The sequence below is a fragment of the Fundulus heteroclitus genome, chromosome 2, assembly GCF_011125445.2.
Source record: "Fundulus heteroclitus isolate FHET01 chromosome 2, MU-UCD_Fhet_4.1, whole genome shotgun sequence".
In the NCBI taxonomy this organism is placed as follows: Eukaryota; Metazoa; Chordata; class Actinopteri; order Cyprinodontiformes; family Fundulidae; genus Fundulus; species Fundulus heteroclitus.
Window position 1 is genome coordinate 8427093 of NC_046362.1, and position 18680 is coordinate 8445772.

General features: G+C 43.0%; 2 protein-coding genes across 3 annotated transcripts; one reads left to right on the forward strand and one right to left on the reverse strand.

The window, feature by feature from the left end:
- Positions 1–1631: 1631 nt before the first annotated feature.
- Positions 1632–8498, forward strand: slc25a44a (solute carrier family 25 member 44a). 2 transcript variants are annotated; one of them, XM_012862508.3, is made up of 4 exons: positions 1632–1794; positions 3565–4262; positions 4425–4552; positions 6439–8498. In XM_012862508.3, the coding sequence occupies exons 2-4, from the start codon at positions 3629–3631 to the stop codon at positions 6628–6630; spliced, it is 954 nt and encodes a 317-aa protein (XP_012717962.2). In that variant the 5' UTR covers positions 1632–1794; positions 3565–3628; the 3' UTR covers positions 6631–8498. The 2 variants fall into 2 exon arrangements, with proteins under 2 accessions (XP_012717962.2, XP_021172042.2); XM_021316367.2 differs by having other exon boundaries at positions 1632–1773; positions 6439–6630.
- Positions 8499–9990: 1492 nt separating this feature from the next.
- Positions 9991–16420, reverse strand: wdr61 (WD repeat domain 61). The gene is made up of 11 exons (XM_012862528.3): positions 16289–16420; positions 15954–15993; positions 15842–15869; positions 15199–15304; positions 14741–14913; positions 14394–14542; positions 13644–13737; positions 11879–11972; positions 11666–11758; positions 11420–11498; positions 9991–10156 (listed from the first exon to the last, which is right to left on the reverse strand). Exons 2-11 carry the CDS (start codon positions 15963–15965, stop codon positions 10067–10069), a joined length of 918 nt encoding a protein of 305 aa, XP_012717982.1. The 5' UTR covers positions 15966–15993; positions 16289–16420; the 3' UTR covers positions 9991–10066.
- Positions 16421–18680: the final 2260 nt, after the last annotated feature.

An 18680-nucleotide genomic window follows, 5' to 3' on the forward strand; every position in this document is an offset into this window, starting at 1 on the left:
TTTTGTTGCTTAGCTTCTCTCTATCATATGACCCATTGGGTTTTCATTTATCACAAGTGGGAACATCTGGAGTGCTCCTTGCCACATTGTGATTATGTGCTATATTTTACATTTTTGATCCTATCTATCTATCTATCTATCTATCTATCTATCTATCTATCTATCTATCTATCTATCTATCTATCTATCTATCTATCTATCTATCTATCTATCTATCTATTTATCTATCTATCTATCTATCTATCTATCTATCTATCTATCTATCTGTCTGTCTGTCTGTCTGTCTGTCTGTCTGTCTGTCTGTCTGTCTGTCTGTCTGTCTGTCTGTCTATCTATCTATCTATCTATCTATCTATCTATCTATCTATCTATCTATCTATCTATCTACCTACCTACCTACCTACCTACCTACCTACCTAATTGTCTTCTAAAACACCCTTGTATTAATTGTACTGTGATTGAATGTGAATGAACCTTCTTTGTATTTTAGAGTAGGGAACTATTTCCATATGTCTTGATAAACAGCCTATTGTTACTCTAGCTCATCGCTACTGAATCGGGGGTTGTTGCAGCGCATCATGATCTAGGCATAAAATCTACCAGGTTAACCCTAGAGCGGTGAGCGATGGGGAAACAGAGGGGAAAGGAAGATTAAAGGGTGGTCTGTGACATTAGAGCACATCAGATAAGGGGAGGTGTTTGGGGTTCAAGAAAAGTTGGGCAGGAGATAACAGGTGGTTTTTAGCATCTTAGGAATTGGGCACAAAGTTGAACAAATCTTTACATTTAAGTGGGGTGCACCACACAGGTTACTGTAGTTTTTGTCACGAGGATAAAACTTAAGAAAAGTATTGATCAGATGTGGGAGGTCTGAGAGGGAGAGGTTATAATTATGTTCAGAAGAAAGCTAAACAAGCAGGGAAATCCATCAGCAACAGCGATCCTGAGGCGCAGAGAAGAGGAAGGTGGGTGAAGAGGTATTTGAACCATTCACTAAGAATTGAAACTGCAGGATATGAAAGCAAAAAAGGCAACAGGACTGATCAACGTTGCAGTAACTACAAGCAAATCAGAAGCAAAAAGTATTAAACAAAGGTTAAAGAAAAAGATAACAAAAGATGATGATGGAGAAAAGAGAGTTGGAGAGATGAGAGCAGGAAGGACAAAATGAAGAGAAGAGAAATAATTGGCAAGATTATTAGACATACTGGACTTAACAGCTCATTGTTTAGAATAAAAAAAAACATAATACAGGAAACTGTCAGTATTGTGGAGAAAATTAAACAATCGAACATATTATTTTAGTTTGTGGGAGATATGCGACGAAGAGAAGATTAATTTTGAGGAATTTAGAAAGAAAACATTTAATGTAATAAAAATACTCCAATGAGATTCAGAAATTAAAAGCATTCAAATTTTAATTAGGTATTTCAGGAAAACAAAGTTGATTGACAAAATGTGATGATACATGTTTAAAATAATACTGATATTTTGAGTCACACTAGCTACATCAGTAGGTAACGGTAATGCTAACCAAACGTTTTCAATAAAACCCCAGAAGAAGAATCTGAACTGCAGGCTCGGGGTCCGTCTCAAGGAGGCGGTAGTGCAACACATGGACGCAGTCCACCAAAGAGGACGAAGAAGAAGGCCGTGTTTGTTCAGAGCAGTAATGGACGAAAGACACGACCCACCATCGTGTTGCAGCAGCAGAACAGGCCGTCCCAGTGTAAACAAACAACTGCGCTGCTCTAACGACAGTGGCCGGGGACGGTGAGCTTCGTGTGTCTTCGGGTACGTCCGGTCAGTGTGTTTGGGCGGCTTTCATTAGCACCCCTTCGACGGGGAAAGTCCTCCGTCAGTTTGTTGTTGTTGCTAACGCAGCGCGAGAGAACAACACGCCGTGGCGCTCACGTGCCTCCGTCCTCTCCAACAACATCGCGTTAAGTACCTGAGTGGACGAAGGTGGACCAGCCGTATGCGGGGAGTTAGGACATTTCCAAAGACAATTGACTGACAGGGGACCCAGAAAAGAAAATATTTAGAAATATATGAGCTTTTAGGATGATTTAGATTTGTTGTCATGAGGCACAAAATTTTTGGTGGCCCCTCTTGCCTGAGTGATTTTTTTTTTGTTATTGTTTTACACCCATTCCGTCAGAAACCGAGTCAGTGCCAGCACACTTCCGCTGGACCCAACTGGACCTAACAACCACCCCTTGTTTCATAACACATGTCAGTTCCGGGTTTGTAAAGCGCGTGGCAGGACCGCTCTACTCCTCTGTTTAGTTCCCTTTCAGCAGCACGTAGCTGCGCGTGACCGTGTCAGTGATACTTTAGACCAGTGACGTCAGTAATGTAGCTTTGTTTGAGTTGCGAAACCGAACCGTGCTGACAGCGTGGTAGGCCGAGCCACAGAGGATTGTCTTGTTTTTACCGAGCCTCACTAAAGTACTAAACGTTTTCACCACCTTTGGTGACGTCACAACCACATTTCAGTGGATCAACACAAAGTAGCACACACTCGTGACCTGAAAGGAAGATATGGCTGGGGTTTCATACTTTTTTTATTTATTTATTTTTATTTTCAACAAGTCAAAGTCAGAGATCCGACCTCCCCTCCTCCCCGGACCTGCCCAGGTCTGGCTTCAGGTGAACAGCCGCTAACATCTGTACAGACCCCACACATGCTGCGCACACGCTGCAGCAGGCTGGCCGTTTCTTCCCCTTTGGCCGTCCGACTGATGAATACATCACTGCCTGATTAGTCAACCACGCTGCTGTGAAACAAGATAAGCACTATCACAACCTGCCCTGATTTTTCTCCACTCTTTATTTAATAAAAACAGATATACAGGCTGTACATACGCAAACAAGTACATACTGTTCCTTTTGTCCTTTTAAATAGTCGATATCTGCGTGCAGAGAATGCTTGAAAGCAGAGACCTTGTTTGTGCATGTAGTGTTGGCCAATCAAGCAGGTTTTCTTTCTGCTGGTTCCTCCTAAATAAATCTCTATGGAAACCAGTTGCTCCTAAAGTCACGCAGTCAATAAGCAGGCCCCCTGTTTGAGCTCATTATCCATCCATTCTTTCAAGGCCTCAGAATTTTGAAGAAAAAAACAGAAACACCTGATTGATGCATCAGGAATAAAGTTGGTAAAGTAGTTTTAAAACAAGCTTTGGGTTATAAAACGATGTTCCCAGCTTTGACCGCCCTCTAGATTCCAGAACACTGTTCAACCTGACACCTGCAAACCTGTCCGGGAAGGAGAGCAGTGACAGGAGAAGAAGCCAGGGGGCTCGTGGTAACTCTGGAGGAGCTGCAGAGATCCCCAGCTCAGGTGGTAGATTCTGTGGACAGAGCAGGCTTTCTGTAAGACGGGGCGAAGGGACCTTATTCAGTCTGAAGCGTCACTGGGAAACAAACGCACCACAGAGAGGAAGCCAGTGAGCGGGAAAATGAAAGCATTGGATCTGGATCTTTGGTTCTTGTTAGCCTGTCCAGCAGATGGCCCGGTGTCCTGCGGTTCCGTCAGTAACGTGTTCCTTCTGGCTCTTGCAGGTATGACGGAAGCGGCGGGATTTAGGAGCGCCAAGCTGTGGCTTTAGGGCCCCCGACCGGCACCATGCAGCAGAAAGGCGCCATCCAGATTATCGAATGGGAGGACCTGGACAAGAGGAAGTTCTACTCCCTGGGGGTGTTCATGACGCTGACCACCCGGGCCACCGTCTACCCGGCCAGCCTGATCCGGACCCTGCTGCAGGTGCAGAAAGGGAAGGCGTTGTACACGGGCACCTTCGACGCCTTCTTCAAGATCCTGCGGACGGAAGGCGTGCGCGGCCTCTACCGGGGCTTCATGGTCAACACGCTGACGCTGGCGTCCGGACAGGCGTACATCACCACCTACGAGCTGGTGCGCAAGTACGTGTCCCACTACTCGCCGAGTAACACCGTCAAGTCGGTGGTGGCGGGGGGCGCGGCGTCGCTGGTGGCTCAGACCATCACCGTGCCCATCGACATAGTGTCCCAGCACCTGATGATGCAGGGCCAGGGGGAACACCTGACGCGCTTCAAGGTCAAGCCCAAGGTCATGCTCTCCACGGCCAAACACAAACCCAACTTCGGCCAATCGCGGGAAATCACCGTGCAGATATTTGCAGTCGACGGGTTCAGGGGGTTTTACAGGGGCTACGTGGCGTCGCTGCTCACGTACATCCCCAACAGCGCCCTCTGGTGGCCTTTTTATCACTTTTACTCAGGTAAGTAAACACTATGGCTCCATTTGTTTTGTCAGCACTCTTTTATTGTTATATATGCTGACCCAGCAGAACTAAAAGCACAAAAAATACATTTCAGAACTGAAGATTAGCTCTTTAAAATTCTGTGGTTTGGCCTTACTCTAATATTGTTTGCGTTCCTAGAAAAATTGTCTTTAATGGCACCAAGTGGGTGTCCCCACCTGATTCTGCAAGCTGTGGCCGGACCAATGGCGGCAGCGACCGCCTCCACCATCACAAACCCCATGGACGTTATTCGTGCCAGAGTGCAGGTAAGCACCAAACGTGTCCAATCCTCAGACTGACATGGAGTACAGCCCTGTTTTTTTTTTTTTTCTTTTTTTTATCAATTTAACAATACTGAGAAATTCAAGTAATATAAGGAAAATCCAGAAAAGGGCACATTTTAATCATTTTTGTATTAACATTTTATTATGAGGAATAAATCAGGACATCCCTGGAATTATTCCCACTTAAAGGGGCTAAAACATCACGTCTTGTATTACCAGGTACACTTGATGAGGACATCGTTGTTCAGCATCTTGAAGCAGTTTTCATTGTCTAGATTTCAGGCTTTTAGTTTCTGGTTCTGGTTGAAGTGAAACTGGACACCAAGGTGGGACCCAGAGAGCTTATGAGTCTGGTAGGGTCCCGGTCCAGTGTTTAATCAGCTGTTCCACTGCATGGAGAACGGTTTACAAGGTTCAAAACAACTGGCAAAGCGGCAACGTCAGCCCGCCCAAGTAAGTTCACCCCAGGAACAGAACTGAAGATGCTAGAAGTTCACATCCTCATGATCATAGAATCCACAGGGAATCGTGCCGATTACCAGAGGAGGCCTCAGGATCCACCAGACCGGTGTGCCAACATTCTTTTCCCTTCCAAGGACGTTAACCATCTCCGTTTTCTTCTGGTCATTTCATTTCAATATGGAGGGTGAACTTTAAGAACCAAAATCACTTGCACGTCATAAGATGAAATAAGTAGAAAAGAATAGAAAATTTATTTTGATTAAACTGTGTTTATTTTTATGCATAAAAAAACTGACTTTTTATACAAAAAAATTTGCAAAAACTGCCAGGATGTTAGCACTTGTTGAGTTTTTTGGGAGCAGTGATGGTTATAAAGTCTAATGGCTGCTGCTGGGAGGAAGCATCTGTGATCCCGCTCCTTTGTGCACCTAGGATGCAGCAGTGTGTTGGTGAAGGAGCGCGCTCTCCATGCATGGAGCAACAGCTCCATGCATGGAGAGGCAGACATTGGCTGTGTTGACACGCACAAAATTTCACCAACGGATTGAAATGTATTCGGATTAAAAAACTAAAAAGAATCGGATTGTACCGTTTAACAACAAAAACTAGTAAACAAAGCAGTGTTATACGAGTTTGTCTTCCTTGCTCCAGCTTCTAATTAGGGTTGTAACGTTACTGAATAATAATAATAAAGGTTGTATCCGACATATTTTCACTATGTTGATCAGATGATCAGTCGGCATAAACCATCACCTCATTCAGATTACATTTTCATTCAGACTGAGCTTAATCTGATCACAATATATCGACCGACTTAATTACATGACACATCTTTATCCTGATTACTTTTGTCCATGTAAACGTAGCTATAACACCAGCCTCCACGTGTCACCGTGCTTATAGGTACACAATCAAATGCTTCCACTTGTTTATGTTAGACAAAAAGATGAATGCAAGGAAAATCTAAGAAAACGCAAAATAGCACAGCCTTACATCTGGAAGCGTTTCCCTTGATCTGCTTTTCCCCCTCCTAGAACAACTTTTTGCTGCATGGGATCCAACATCGATAGTCTATATCTGATCTCTGACAATATTCTCATCATTCTGGCATTTAGAGAATAGAAATCATTTCTGCAATCTGGACAGATCTAAAAGAATCAGGATCGACTTTAAAAACAGATCCATCTTCTCTGCTTTAGCAAAACTGCATTTGAGTTAATTTAAAAAAAAAAAACTGCCAAAGCTGCATGTTGATCTGCTGCTAAAATAATATGCACTGATGGTTTATATATGACAGGAACGTGCAAAAGAAAGATTGTAATCCTCTGCACTGAAAACACAGTTTCTTTTTCCTCCCAGCCATTTATCAGCTGCTTTAGGCTAATGGTACGTCATCTGTCTCCAAGGTGGAGGGCCGGTCGTCCGTCATAGAGACCTTCAAGCAGCTGCTGGCGGAGGAGGGCATCTGGATGATGACCAAGGGGCTGTCGGCCCGCATCATCTCCTCCACGCCCACCTCGGTGGTCATCGTGGTCGGATACGAGACGCTGAAGAGGCTGAGCCTGCGCGACGATCTGATTGAGACCAGACACTGGTGAAAGACAGCGAGGCCCGGCGGGGGGGGGGGGGGGGGGGGGGGAGTGGGCGGGGCCAGAGCAGCCTTTCAGCAGGCGGTGACCCAGATCTGTCCTGTGCTGTTTAGCTCTGTTCTTTTTAAATGTGAGCCCGAAGAGAAATCATCCCCAGACATAAGAGGAAGCAACTGGAAGGTGCTGAAGCCTGTTTATTTTTTTTCCTTTTTACTGTCTGATCTGTTGCCGTGGTCCGTGATGAAACAAGCGAGAAGCGTTTCCGCCTGTTAGGCAGACTGCCGGACCCAACGGTTCTCGCTGTCCTGTGATTTGCTGTACTATTTGTGAATGATCCCCATTGAAATGTGTAGCAGGTACTGGCTTCTAGTTCATGGTGCCGTCTCACTGTATCACCCAGCTAGGTCTGGACAGAACAGAGAGGGGAGGAAAAATCTGAGTTTTAATCGAGACAAATGTTTGGACCGGTCCGTAACTTTGTGTGCTGAAAAAGACGTTGCTTTCATTCTGCTTCACTGTACAGATAATCCTCAGCCCCCCGGCTCTCCAGTCCACATGGGTTTATTTTGGGGTGTGCCAGGGATGCTTATCAGCGCTATGCAGTCCAAAGCTAAACGTGTTTCTTCAAAACTTGGCAAAAAAAGTCCAGTTTGTAGCGAGCGTGGATGGGACCCTAACCGTGTCGTGGGCAGGAGGGTGCCGGGTTTCAGAACCTCAGGGTCTCATCTTTCCTTTCTGCAGACCATGTGGTTCTGTTGGCTTCTTCAACCCGAGACCTTTAAGTGTTTGATTAGAGTCCAGTCCTGTCAGTCTAAGGAAACGGGTGGATTCCTCCTTCCAGACCGAGCCTCAGTTTCTGTCTCAAGCAGGGATTGGAGTGTCTGTCAGTGGCAGCGGCGGCGTAGAGGACAGAATCCAGCCTCGTCTCGCTGCCACTACTCCAGCCTGGTGTGGCGAAGGAAGCAAAGGGCCGATTCAGGGCAACACGGCGGAGAGCGGCAAACAAGCGGCTGAAGTGGGCCTCATCCTGAGGGTGGCTGGAGTCAGGCTCCTCCTGTCTAGTTCAGCCATCCAGTCAGGTTCCCCTCTATGTGTCTCGGTTAGATTTTCCCAGCATGACCAACAGAAAGGGACCTGGTACAGACCCTGAACTCTGGAACACCTGTGGATCCCCCAGGACGATGAAGGAGAGGCATGTCTGGGTTCCCTCATGCTGCCGCTGCCCTGATGACCCAACGGATGGACGTCTGCAGCAAATCTTTTTACTTCTGATTATTTTAGCAGGTTGCCTCTTTTTATAGGGGCGCCTCTGTTACACGTTTAACGCGTATATTTCTATCTATTAATGCCTTGTAGAGCGCTGGTAATGTCGTGCATCGCTGCTGTTGAAGTGTTCACTATGAGGGAGAGTTAACCACATTACCAGTTCAATGGTAGCCAGGGTCCCTCAGCCTGATTTCACACATTTCTACCTAGGCCCTAAACAGTATGGGACTGAACACGGTGGTTTTCCTATGGAGCACGACTCCCGGTGAGAAATCTGATCATCCTGAGGACTGTGACTCCTCGTGGTTTCATGGGGGACACCCTTCAGATGAGGATGGCAGCAACACGCAGCCTGGTTTCCTACGCCGCCTTCAGAGTTGACTCTTATGTTTGGTACGTCAGTCAGTCTCTGCTGGCGGCTTCAGCCTCACTGCCAGCTCAGAGCCGACGTTGTGCTTCATCTCTGTTCAGGTCAAGTACAGTGTTTCAGTGAATACGAGTCTTTTGATATTTCTGTGATCCATAACACATTAAATGAATGTGTTGACATTGTATTAAATGTATAGAGTACCAGTTGGATTAAAATAAATAAACGCAGCGTTTTAAACTGATATCTGCTCTCATCAGTAATTGTTTTATTATCATTATCTGTTTTTTTGTGGAAGAGCTGGGGATGCAGTACATCTGTTAATCCACTAGAGGGATTCATCTAACAGCTGAAACCACATGGTGCATCTTGATAAATTATAATATCAAAAGTTATTTGAGCAGTTTGATTCAGACTATTGATTATGCTCAGTGTTTATTTTAAGCATTTAGTTTAGCTGATTATGATCAAAATTAATTCCTCAGGTAATGAGAATATTTTAAATGCAACACAGTAATTGGCTAAGCAGTGATGTTTTAGACTGCTTTACTTGACAGCCGTCCATCAGACAGTTATGTATCCAAGCATATTGATGGAAAGTTGAGTGGAAGAAGAAAATTGGGGATTGTGAGAGAGAGAATGGTGAAGCAGCGGGCATTTAGGAGTTTGGGTGAGATTTCCAGTAGGCTGGAGCTTAAAGAGTCACAGCACAAAGACCTAACAGGAACATGGGTTACATCGGCCAGCTTTCTTTTATTAAGACACCCTTAACCAGATATTGCTCAAAGGTATCTTACCAAGCTAAAGCACTATATAAATTCAACCCATAATTTATTCATGCCTATGATCATGAAACACAGTCCACAGTCCACCATCTTACTTGTGAACCATGTTAAGACTAGTTTTTCCTTCCACTCAGCGTTCCATTAATTTGTATGTTAGTGTATCTCCAAGCTTTTATCCTCAACTCTCTATTACTGTGAGTGTAATATTTCAAATTTAGAGAGCTATTCATACTGCGATGGCTTCTGAGCTTTCTTTGATCAGCTCTACGTATAATAATCATCTTCATTGTCATTTAAACATACATTCTAATGAAATCTGCTCTCTGCATTTTAACCCATCCCCTTAGGGAGCAGTGGGCTGCCATTGTGCGGCCCCCAGGGAGCAATCTGAGGTTAAGGGTCTTGCTCAGGGCAGTGTGTGGGAGTTGAACCAACAACCTCTGGGACACAAACACAATGCTCCAACCACTAGGCAACCACTCTCACAAATGACAAAATCTATGAGTCTAAAACTTGTCAAATAAGGGAGTATATTTGACTAAATGTATTTTCTTTAAAGCACAGTTTGAAGTTAGGAACATTTAACTTCCTAGAATTAACCCTTTTAATGATTTTAGCATTTTTGGGCCAAAACCCAATAAACTGATGGGTAAAATGCTGAAATCAAGGTGTGACTTGGAAACTTCATGAATCAGTGAGAAAGCCATGGCATTTATTAAATATTATTAAGACTATTATCCTTTAGAAAACCTAAAAGGGAAATCAAGTCTTTTCCATGCCGTACATTTTCTTTTTTCCAAACTTATCCGCTCCTGGAAAATGAGAAAAGCAAAAATCCACATTTCTGAAGTCACCCTTTAATTCCATTCTAAGATGAAATATTTCAGGCCATCTTAATTTCTGTAAATGGCGTAAATCACTGACTAATAAATAATACAACAGAAGCAAATGTACCAAAAAAAATCTTTTATTTGACACAATCTAAGACGTTTAATACCCCTCCCCCCACGCAGCTGACTGCTCTCCGCTACAACGGGCAGTCGTAGATGTGGATGGCGCGGTCGTCGCCGGCCGACACGATCTTTGAGCCGTTGCTGTTGTATTTCACGCACCACACCTAGAGTCAGCGGGAGCAGAGAGGACAGAGGAAATGTGTCAGCGTCATACCAAGTCAGCAGTACCTCCAGTAAGATCAACATTTTGGCTCATGGATGCTACACCAGGCCTTTCTTCTGAAGTCATTTAACCGATAACATCCTAAACGCTGCCAATGGATCAAAGGGTGGAAACAAAAAGCTCCACAAGCAGAAGAACAAAGCGAAGCAGCTAACTGGCAGCAAACTGTCCCTGCAGATTTTCTGGTTTTGCGGCAGGAAAACAACGAGCACAGCAGAATGCGTCTGCAGCCTGACGTCTGATCAACGCTGGGCCTTCCTTCGGCTCCTACATCAGAGTCGGCCTCTTCCTCGATGTGGCTGATAAAGATATTCCCACATGCATACACATTGTTCCTTAGCCCAGGGATCACCAACCTTTTAGAAACAGAGCTACTTCATTCACACTGCAAAAAGAGAACTAAAAATAAGTAAAATTTTCTTGAAATGAATGTATTTGCCCTTGATTTGAGCAGGTAAATAAGACTATTTGCCAATGGAATGAGTATTTTTACCCCTATAATAAGATAATTAGATAAACTGCACTTGAAATAAGACGATAAAAATGAATTGTTCCTATTTTAAGTGAAAAAATCTTATTCCATTGGCAAATAGTCCTATTTACCTGCTCAAATCAAGGAAAAATACTTTAATTTCAAGACAAAATTTCTTATTTTTAGGTCTATTTTTGCAGTGCAGGCTGTTTTATACGAAGGACTACCTGTACGGACCTTTAAACTAACGAGTGAGAGCTCACCTTGTCATAGAAACATGTTTTAATGCTTTTAAATCTATGTAAATAAAAGGAAGGTTAAAAAGGAAGAGAAACTGAAAAAAAAAAGCATTTTAAATGTAGCTCACTGGAAGGTTTTGCTATTTTTTTTTGAACAGGCTTGATTGAGGGCACCACATATGGTCCTGTGGGCACCATGTTGGTGAGCCCTGCCTTAACCTCTCCCTTCTGTCGCCTGTTTGAATGCGCGTTCTTCAACCTTCACAATGTTTGTTAACTTGGGTTCTCAGAGACTTCCCCAGAGCAGGCGAACCTCTGGTGGCGATTGGTTGCCCTGAATTTGACTTATGTGCATCAGAAATGAATCCAAAGCGATCCGCCACCACTGTGGTTACAGGAAATCTCAAAGATCTGCCGTCGAGCGGATTTTCCACTCTGAATGTGAATTAAACAAAAACAAAAAAAAAAACTAGAAGAGAGTCACGTTTGTCACCTGGTCTTGATGGTCGAAGAAAGTGTTGATGCAAGCCCTGGAGCTGGCGTCCCAGACTTTCACGCTCTTGTCAGACGAGCTGCGGGCGGCAGAATGGAGAAGGTTTAACATTTTATTACAGCTGATCTCAGTCTGTTTATCTTGGCTGGCCAACATCTCATCATAGCAAACATCCAGTTATCACGTGTTTAACTGTGGGAGGGTGGCTTTTAGGACGGGGGGGCAGAGGAAGAGCTGCTGTCCCACCTGGAGACGAAGTGGGTGTGATCCGGGGAGAAGGCCACGTTGAGGACCCAGGATGCGTGACCGCTCAGCGTGCCGGCAAGGTTGGCGTGTTGTCTGTGAAACACATACAGCAAACGCTTTAATCTTTAATGTATTAAAACGCCGACGCACCAAGCTGCTATAAACCGAAGCGACGGACCGGACGTCACGGAAACGGGTGATTAGGGAACTTACACGTCGTATATTTTGATGTACCCGTCGTCGGAGGCCGTGACCAGCAGCTGGGAGTCCGGGGAGAAGGTGAGGGAGCGGATGGGCATGGCGTGACCTGCGGACCCACCACAACCTTCTCAGCTGGTTTTGGACATCAAACGCCACAGTTTTCATTAAGCTTGGCTGATTATCTAAGTCCTGAAACCTGCAGCGGATTTGGTCTGGACAGTTTAGTCTAAATGTGTCATTCCAGTCAGGATTCCTGCACACTTTTCATCTCAAAATGTCTAAAATTTCTAGATAGTTCTTCCAGTTGGCTTTTTTTTAATAGCGTTTTGGACATTTTTGTACAAAAAAACAGAGTAAAAGACCTTGAACTGCAGTCAGGAAAGACCACAGAGCTGAAACTAGCATCCGATTATCGCAGCGTTTCATAGCGTCATTTGTTTTCCAGCATCTGGATCAAATTAGATGAGCTTTATTTTAACATCTGTAACTCTTGTAATTACCAATTTAGGGTTAGAGTACTTTTTTTTATCAAATGCTACTTCTGTAAGCAACTATTTTGCTTCAATAACATTTCTACCTTTTATTTCATTAGTAAAAATTTCTAAAAATATTTAATTTTTAATGTGTTTGGCGATTTAACCAAACTCAGCTTAAAGGCTGCAAGGCCAGTAAAAAAACCCGTCTCTTTTTGATTTTTGAATGAATCAAAAACTAAAATGCGGATCAAGTGTCAAATCAAAGAATGCCGTTTAAATATTACATAATGTAAAAATCACTGCATTCATTAAGCACTATTAGATGTTTCCTTTAGAAAAGGGAAGACAGGAAATAAAGTTTGAGAAAATCCAAAATTTTTCCATACTCAATTACTTTTTTGGACCTAGAACAGCAAAATAAAATTTTCATACTTTTCCAGACGATTCAAGACTGCGTAGGAACCCCGTGACGTGATGTTTGGACAAACAACGGGGTACCAACACATCTTCCAGATTAATTTAGAGCCACATTTCTATAGCTCTCTGTCATTTTTAGCCAACTTTTAAAGTATCCCTAATGTTTAACAGGAATTTATGCCACGTATCTCTACAGTGGTTTGACTCTATGTGCAGTGCATCTAGACATGAATGTATCAGCGCACTCAAACGATTAGACGATACGTGCTCCACAGATTTTATTTTTCATGTCAAAGTTTCAGATTTAAAGGAGCAGACCAAGATGAGGCGAGAGGGAAGATAAACCTTATGGCTGTTTGACCAACAGGATGAACGGATGCTGGAAAGGAAGGACGGGATGACACCAACAGACCCTAGGATAGGGACTACAATCTGGAAAGTCAAATATTCTTTCCTTTCCAGTTATTTTTTTTCATGCTTCTCTAGGCCTGGGAAATATTTAACTCAAATTTCATACTTTTCCAGAGTGCACAGGAACCCTGAGAGACGAGAAGAACCTGGGAGAGTTTCCAAATGTGCATCAACAGTTGGATCGTGATCTAAACTAAACAGCTGCGTGTTTATCTCCAGAATTAAACACAGTAAAAAACTAAAAGAAAATGTCTTGGGGTTTCTCTTTCCTTTTTTTTTTGAGATCTCCAATATATAATCTGCTTAATTCCAGCCTGATGTGCTGCAAATGAAGGGGAAATCCTACCAGGAGTCCGTTTATTAAAACGTGTTCCTCCCCCTGTTTTATCTGGCTGGCTTCTAAAATCATTTAAGATGCTTAGTCCTGAAAGCAATCACCATCTTCTACTGTATAAATTTGTGATTCGGCCGACCTTCAAGCGTGTGGAGGAGCTTCCCAGTGGCGATGTCGAAGATGTTGATGATCCCATCGATGGCTCCGCTGGCTAAATACTTTCCGTCAGGGCTCTGAGGGGCAACAGCAAATGTCAAATGAAGCTGAAATCGCAGAGCTGTGAGGAAACATTTCAGATCACCAAACTAATTTTAACAAACATAACCAGATGTGCCACCTCTGGAGGCACCAACTGCCATTGGGCGTTTCTAAAACTCGCTGAGGGGTCTTTAACATCACCGGAGCCTTTCTGCCCCCTTTGCAACGTAATTGTTCAGCCCCGCTGAATGATGTTCCAGCAAGAACGTCCTGATTAAGTTCATGCCATCGTCAATCATATTTAAGTCCTGACTTTGACTAGACCACTCCAAAACCTAATTTTTTTGTCTCTTCTGGGCCATTCAGAGGGGACCTCCTGGTGTCTCCACCAGGAGGTCAGTTTGTCTGGACAACAGGTCCAGGGTGGAAACTGACATGCGGCCAGAAAGCCTCCTGATCAGATCCAACTACGCTGACTCCATTCTTTATCTGTTGACTACATCTGCTTGATGATCTATAACATGTAAGTGTGGGGGGAAAAAAAAGCAAAAGCAGAATGAATCTACATGACAGCAAATCAGCGGCAGAGTGAGAGAAGAGCCAAACCAAACTGAGTCGTGCGTGAATGAATCTAAACAGTAATTAAAGACTCAGACTGGATAGGAAAAGAAAGCAAGCAGCCGATTCTCACATAAGCTATACTCAGGATGAATTTTCCTCGAGTGTCCAGGGAATATTCCTTCTTGCCACTTTCCACACCGAAGATGTTCACTTTGCCAAGATGGCTTCCTGTGGCGATGTACTTGGAGTCTGGAGAGAAGGCAACCGTCCACGCGTCAACTGAAAGAGCCAGAGAAAGGGACAGGAGGAGGGAATGAAAATGTCTCTAGTTGAAACGCCACAAATACGATAGGTCTTTGTGCAGATATGTCCATTTTCTAAAAAGAACTACATTATGGGTCCAAGTGAAATAAAAAAGTAAGACAAAAAGAAACTCCTCCTCTCAACTCATTGAGTTCCTTGTTAAATCCCTCCTACCAGGTCCGGCGTCCATGGACTTGATCTGTTTGCCTGTTTCCAGGTCCCACAGACGGATGTGTGCGTCGAGGGAGCTGGAGGCCGCGATGGCGCCGTTGTGACTGATGTCTACAGAGACCACGCCCAGCTGGTGGCCCTCCAGAGTCCACTGCAGCTCCAGCTTCTCATCGGACCTGCAGGGGCAGGGAGAGGTCAGGACATCTTAGATCAAGGAGCTCGCTTTTAAATCGACTGAATTGATATTTTACCAAGAATATCAATAAGATGTGAGGAGGTGGAATAAACAAATCCTTGGAAAAACACCCATTACTGAACCAAATTCCTGCATTCTGTACTGTTGTATAGTTAACTAAGGCCTTCACATATTCAGGAGGGAATGTCTAAGGAGAAAGCAGGCGAGCAAGCAGGGAAGGAAGATAATTATAACTTTCAATGCTGAAAGAGATCGAAATTCCCACCATTTCCAGACTTTGACCATGTCGTCTAGAGAACCGGTGATGATGGTTTCTGAGCCATCCGCTTCACTTTTGCCCCAGGCTGCTGTCCAGATGGCATCATCATGAGCTGACGAGCAACAAGGGTGAGGAAAAAAAAACCAAAACACATTTAAGCTCCAACCAAGCTTCCTCGTCACAATAAACAAACATGGCCGCTGGTGCACACATAATTTAAGTTCTCCAAACACATCAACAAAACCATACAAGGACATGTGCTTTGCCTTTGTGTGACAGTATAACAGAAAATCCAGTCAAAAAAGACAAATTTGGACTCTCATTTGAAACAATGAAACATTTTTAAACTCGGAAACAGTGATGCAAAGAGCAGGACTGCGCTCTCTATCTCCAAGCGTGTACTCTTCAATAAAAAGTTTGTAAAACAGCCCAAAAAAAAACAACAATATTGCATAATAATCCAGTATCTGTGACACGGTTATTTCCTTTTCACAGCATCGGCTTTCACTGTGCAGGCATGCCTCTGTGGTCCACCCTAAAATCAGATCCTGCCCTGCATAGATCTGCGTTTTTTCCTGCAGCTGCTGCCCTGCAGAGCCAGGCAGCAGCTGCAGGAACGGAGGTGGTATTTGGGATCCAAGCTACTCACCATGTTCCTGCTTGAACAGGATGCTGTACTGCAATCAAAGCACAAAAAGAAAGTAAACCTTTGCCCGTCCATCTCCACACACAACATGAAGCTAAATAGAGGAACTCGTTACCTGTGTACTCATTGCTTTTGGTCCTGGAAAGTACTTCACCCTGCATTCAAAGGGATGCCACTTTTAATTTCATTTTTTTGTAAAAATAAAAAAATAAAAAAATTTAATTAGCAGAGTTGCTTATTATTACAGAACTGATTTGGGAAAATTATATATTTTTTTGTTCTGAACATATAAAAACGCAGCGGCTAACGTCGGCTAGTTCTCTCCGGCGTTGCTACAGAAGGCGGCTAGCTGCTAGCCGCTAGCTGCTAACACTCAGAGCTCCCTCCGCCCTGGAAGCTACAATGCAGCTAAATAACCAAATAACCCGAAAACCATCAGCGCTCACCTACCTTCAAAATCCCAAAACGGTAGATTAGAAATTTGGATCTCGCTGGTTTACATGTGAAACTCCATGTCAACATTTGATGTAACTTCCGCCCTTGGACTTCCTTGGGGTTGAGAAACGTCAAAGACGGCTCTCTATCGCCTCCACTGGTGCGGCGGCGTTGGGTATTACACAACACCAACTCGGTGTGAGACCCTAAAAATAGGTATAACAAAAACCGATGAACTGAGCATGAGACAATTCAGTTCAGTGCCAAGTAAAAGTAATTCGACCGGCTTCAACCTTTCCACATAGAAATCCCATTATGGAATGTGTTTCAAAGGAATTTTCATGTGATAGATCAACAGTATAGTATCAAGTAGTACTTATATAATGTAAGGAAAAGGATGCACAGCTTTCAAAGTGCTTCACAAATAAAAAAAATTAAGGATGTGGCATGTGTATGTATATTCAGCCTACCATGAGTCAAAGAACTGACATGCGGACCAAGTCTTAGTTTTCAGCAAGTCTTTGTTTTGTTTGTTTGTTTTTCGTTTTTTTTTCTAGCTGCTTTGCAAGAGTCTGACAGGTTTAGCATTCTTTGTTAAATGGTTCAAGTCAGTAATGGGAAATTGTGGATTGTTAATCACTAACAAAATATCAGAGTAGTTCTGGCAATATGGGAGTTATCAGAGCAAATAACAGAAGTTCTATTTATATCACACAAACAACAAAAAGGCTTGGATTTTTTTCATGGAGATCCTAAAAAACATCAATTTTAGCTGGGATGATACTGTTGCAGCAGCAAATTTAACTGTTTAGCTTCCACTGTTCAGCATTCAGATGAGGCAGACTCTTCTTCCAAGCAACTAATAGATTTAACAACCATCACTGTTCCCAATTCATTATATGTTTACATCCCTGCAGTTTTGGCACAGTTTATGCTTTCCATCTTATAAAGAAATAGTATGTGGTGTTTTTTCTGCATAAATTTACTGTACATACACGTGCAGATTTCTTGAAATCACCCTACTCAGTTGCACACATCTTTATTTTCTTGATTATTGTATATTTACCAACAGTTTTTATTGTGTTGCAAATTTGCCCTTACTGTACAGTCACCTACTCTTATTTGTTGTTTTTATATATTTTTTTGTTTGTTTGTTTTTACCCATTTGTGAATCTGCATATGCTACCATTCACTTTTCACTTTGCTATTGGAACTAGGATTAGGGTTAGGATTTTCCCCACAGAGGGAAAATAAAAGGAGATTTTTATTCTATTCTTTTCATAACTAATATTATCTTTTAAAAAAAACATTGCATATTATCCATAACTGATCATTTTAAGCAACAAATAGAGGAATAATAATCCCCACGGGGACGTTCAGTTTAATTATATTTGGTTTATTTTTATGCTAATTCAACACTAATGTAATCTCCAGGAGCTTTACCAGACAACCATCTTTATCATATCTAGTTAAATGGAAATACAAAATCAGATCATTCCAAGTCATGCCAGTACAGTCCAGTCCTACCGACAGATTCAGATTCAGTTGCATATGCAGTTCAGTTCGATTGTAATTTTCATGAAATGCAGTCAAATTTGGTTCATCATGTAATCTCAGTAGGTAAAAGTTTTACCTGAGGAAACTCAGCAGATCGAGCTGAATAATAGTCTTTGCTGTAACCCCTCCTCCTGAGCAAGCATACAGTAACAGTGTAAAGAAGTGTTTCCCTTTTAACAGGAAAAAAAGACATCCAGCAAAACCAGGTCCAGTATGAGTAGCTGTCTGCTCTGACCGACTGAAAGTTGAGAGGATAGTAATGAGACAGAAAAGGCGCAGCAGCAGTGGTGTAGGAGTACTTTCACTGGCAATGCATAACTGAGAACCCAGAGGTAGTGTATTTTTCCCAGAGCAGACGTCTGTAACCTGCAGCTCCAGAGCAGCATATTGTTCTTTAGACTCTCCACTGTGGCTCATGATTACTTTGACCAAACTATGCTAAAGAATTGAGCAGGGATTTCAATTGGAAAGGTCATTTAAAAATACTAGCAGTTATTCCCAGGCGTTTTCATCTAATGTATGCGTAACTTTTCCACAAAAAATAAAATACATTGTGTAAGGGATCATCTTTTTTATTACGTTTTTTTTGTCAGGTTACAAATTACCGCCTTAAAATGTAATATCCTAATGACAGTGTAGACAGTGTGTTAAGGGTATATCCCTGGACCAGGTATGTCATCTATGGAGAAAGAAAATTAGAGTTACTGGCAGCAATAGCTGAGTCAAAGGCCCTTTACAAGAAAGAAACACAATTGAACTAAGGAAATGCCAGACCAGGTGTAGTTAGTACGGCAAAACCAAAACAGACAAAAATGTAACTAACGTGACAACTAGGAACTCATTAGGAATG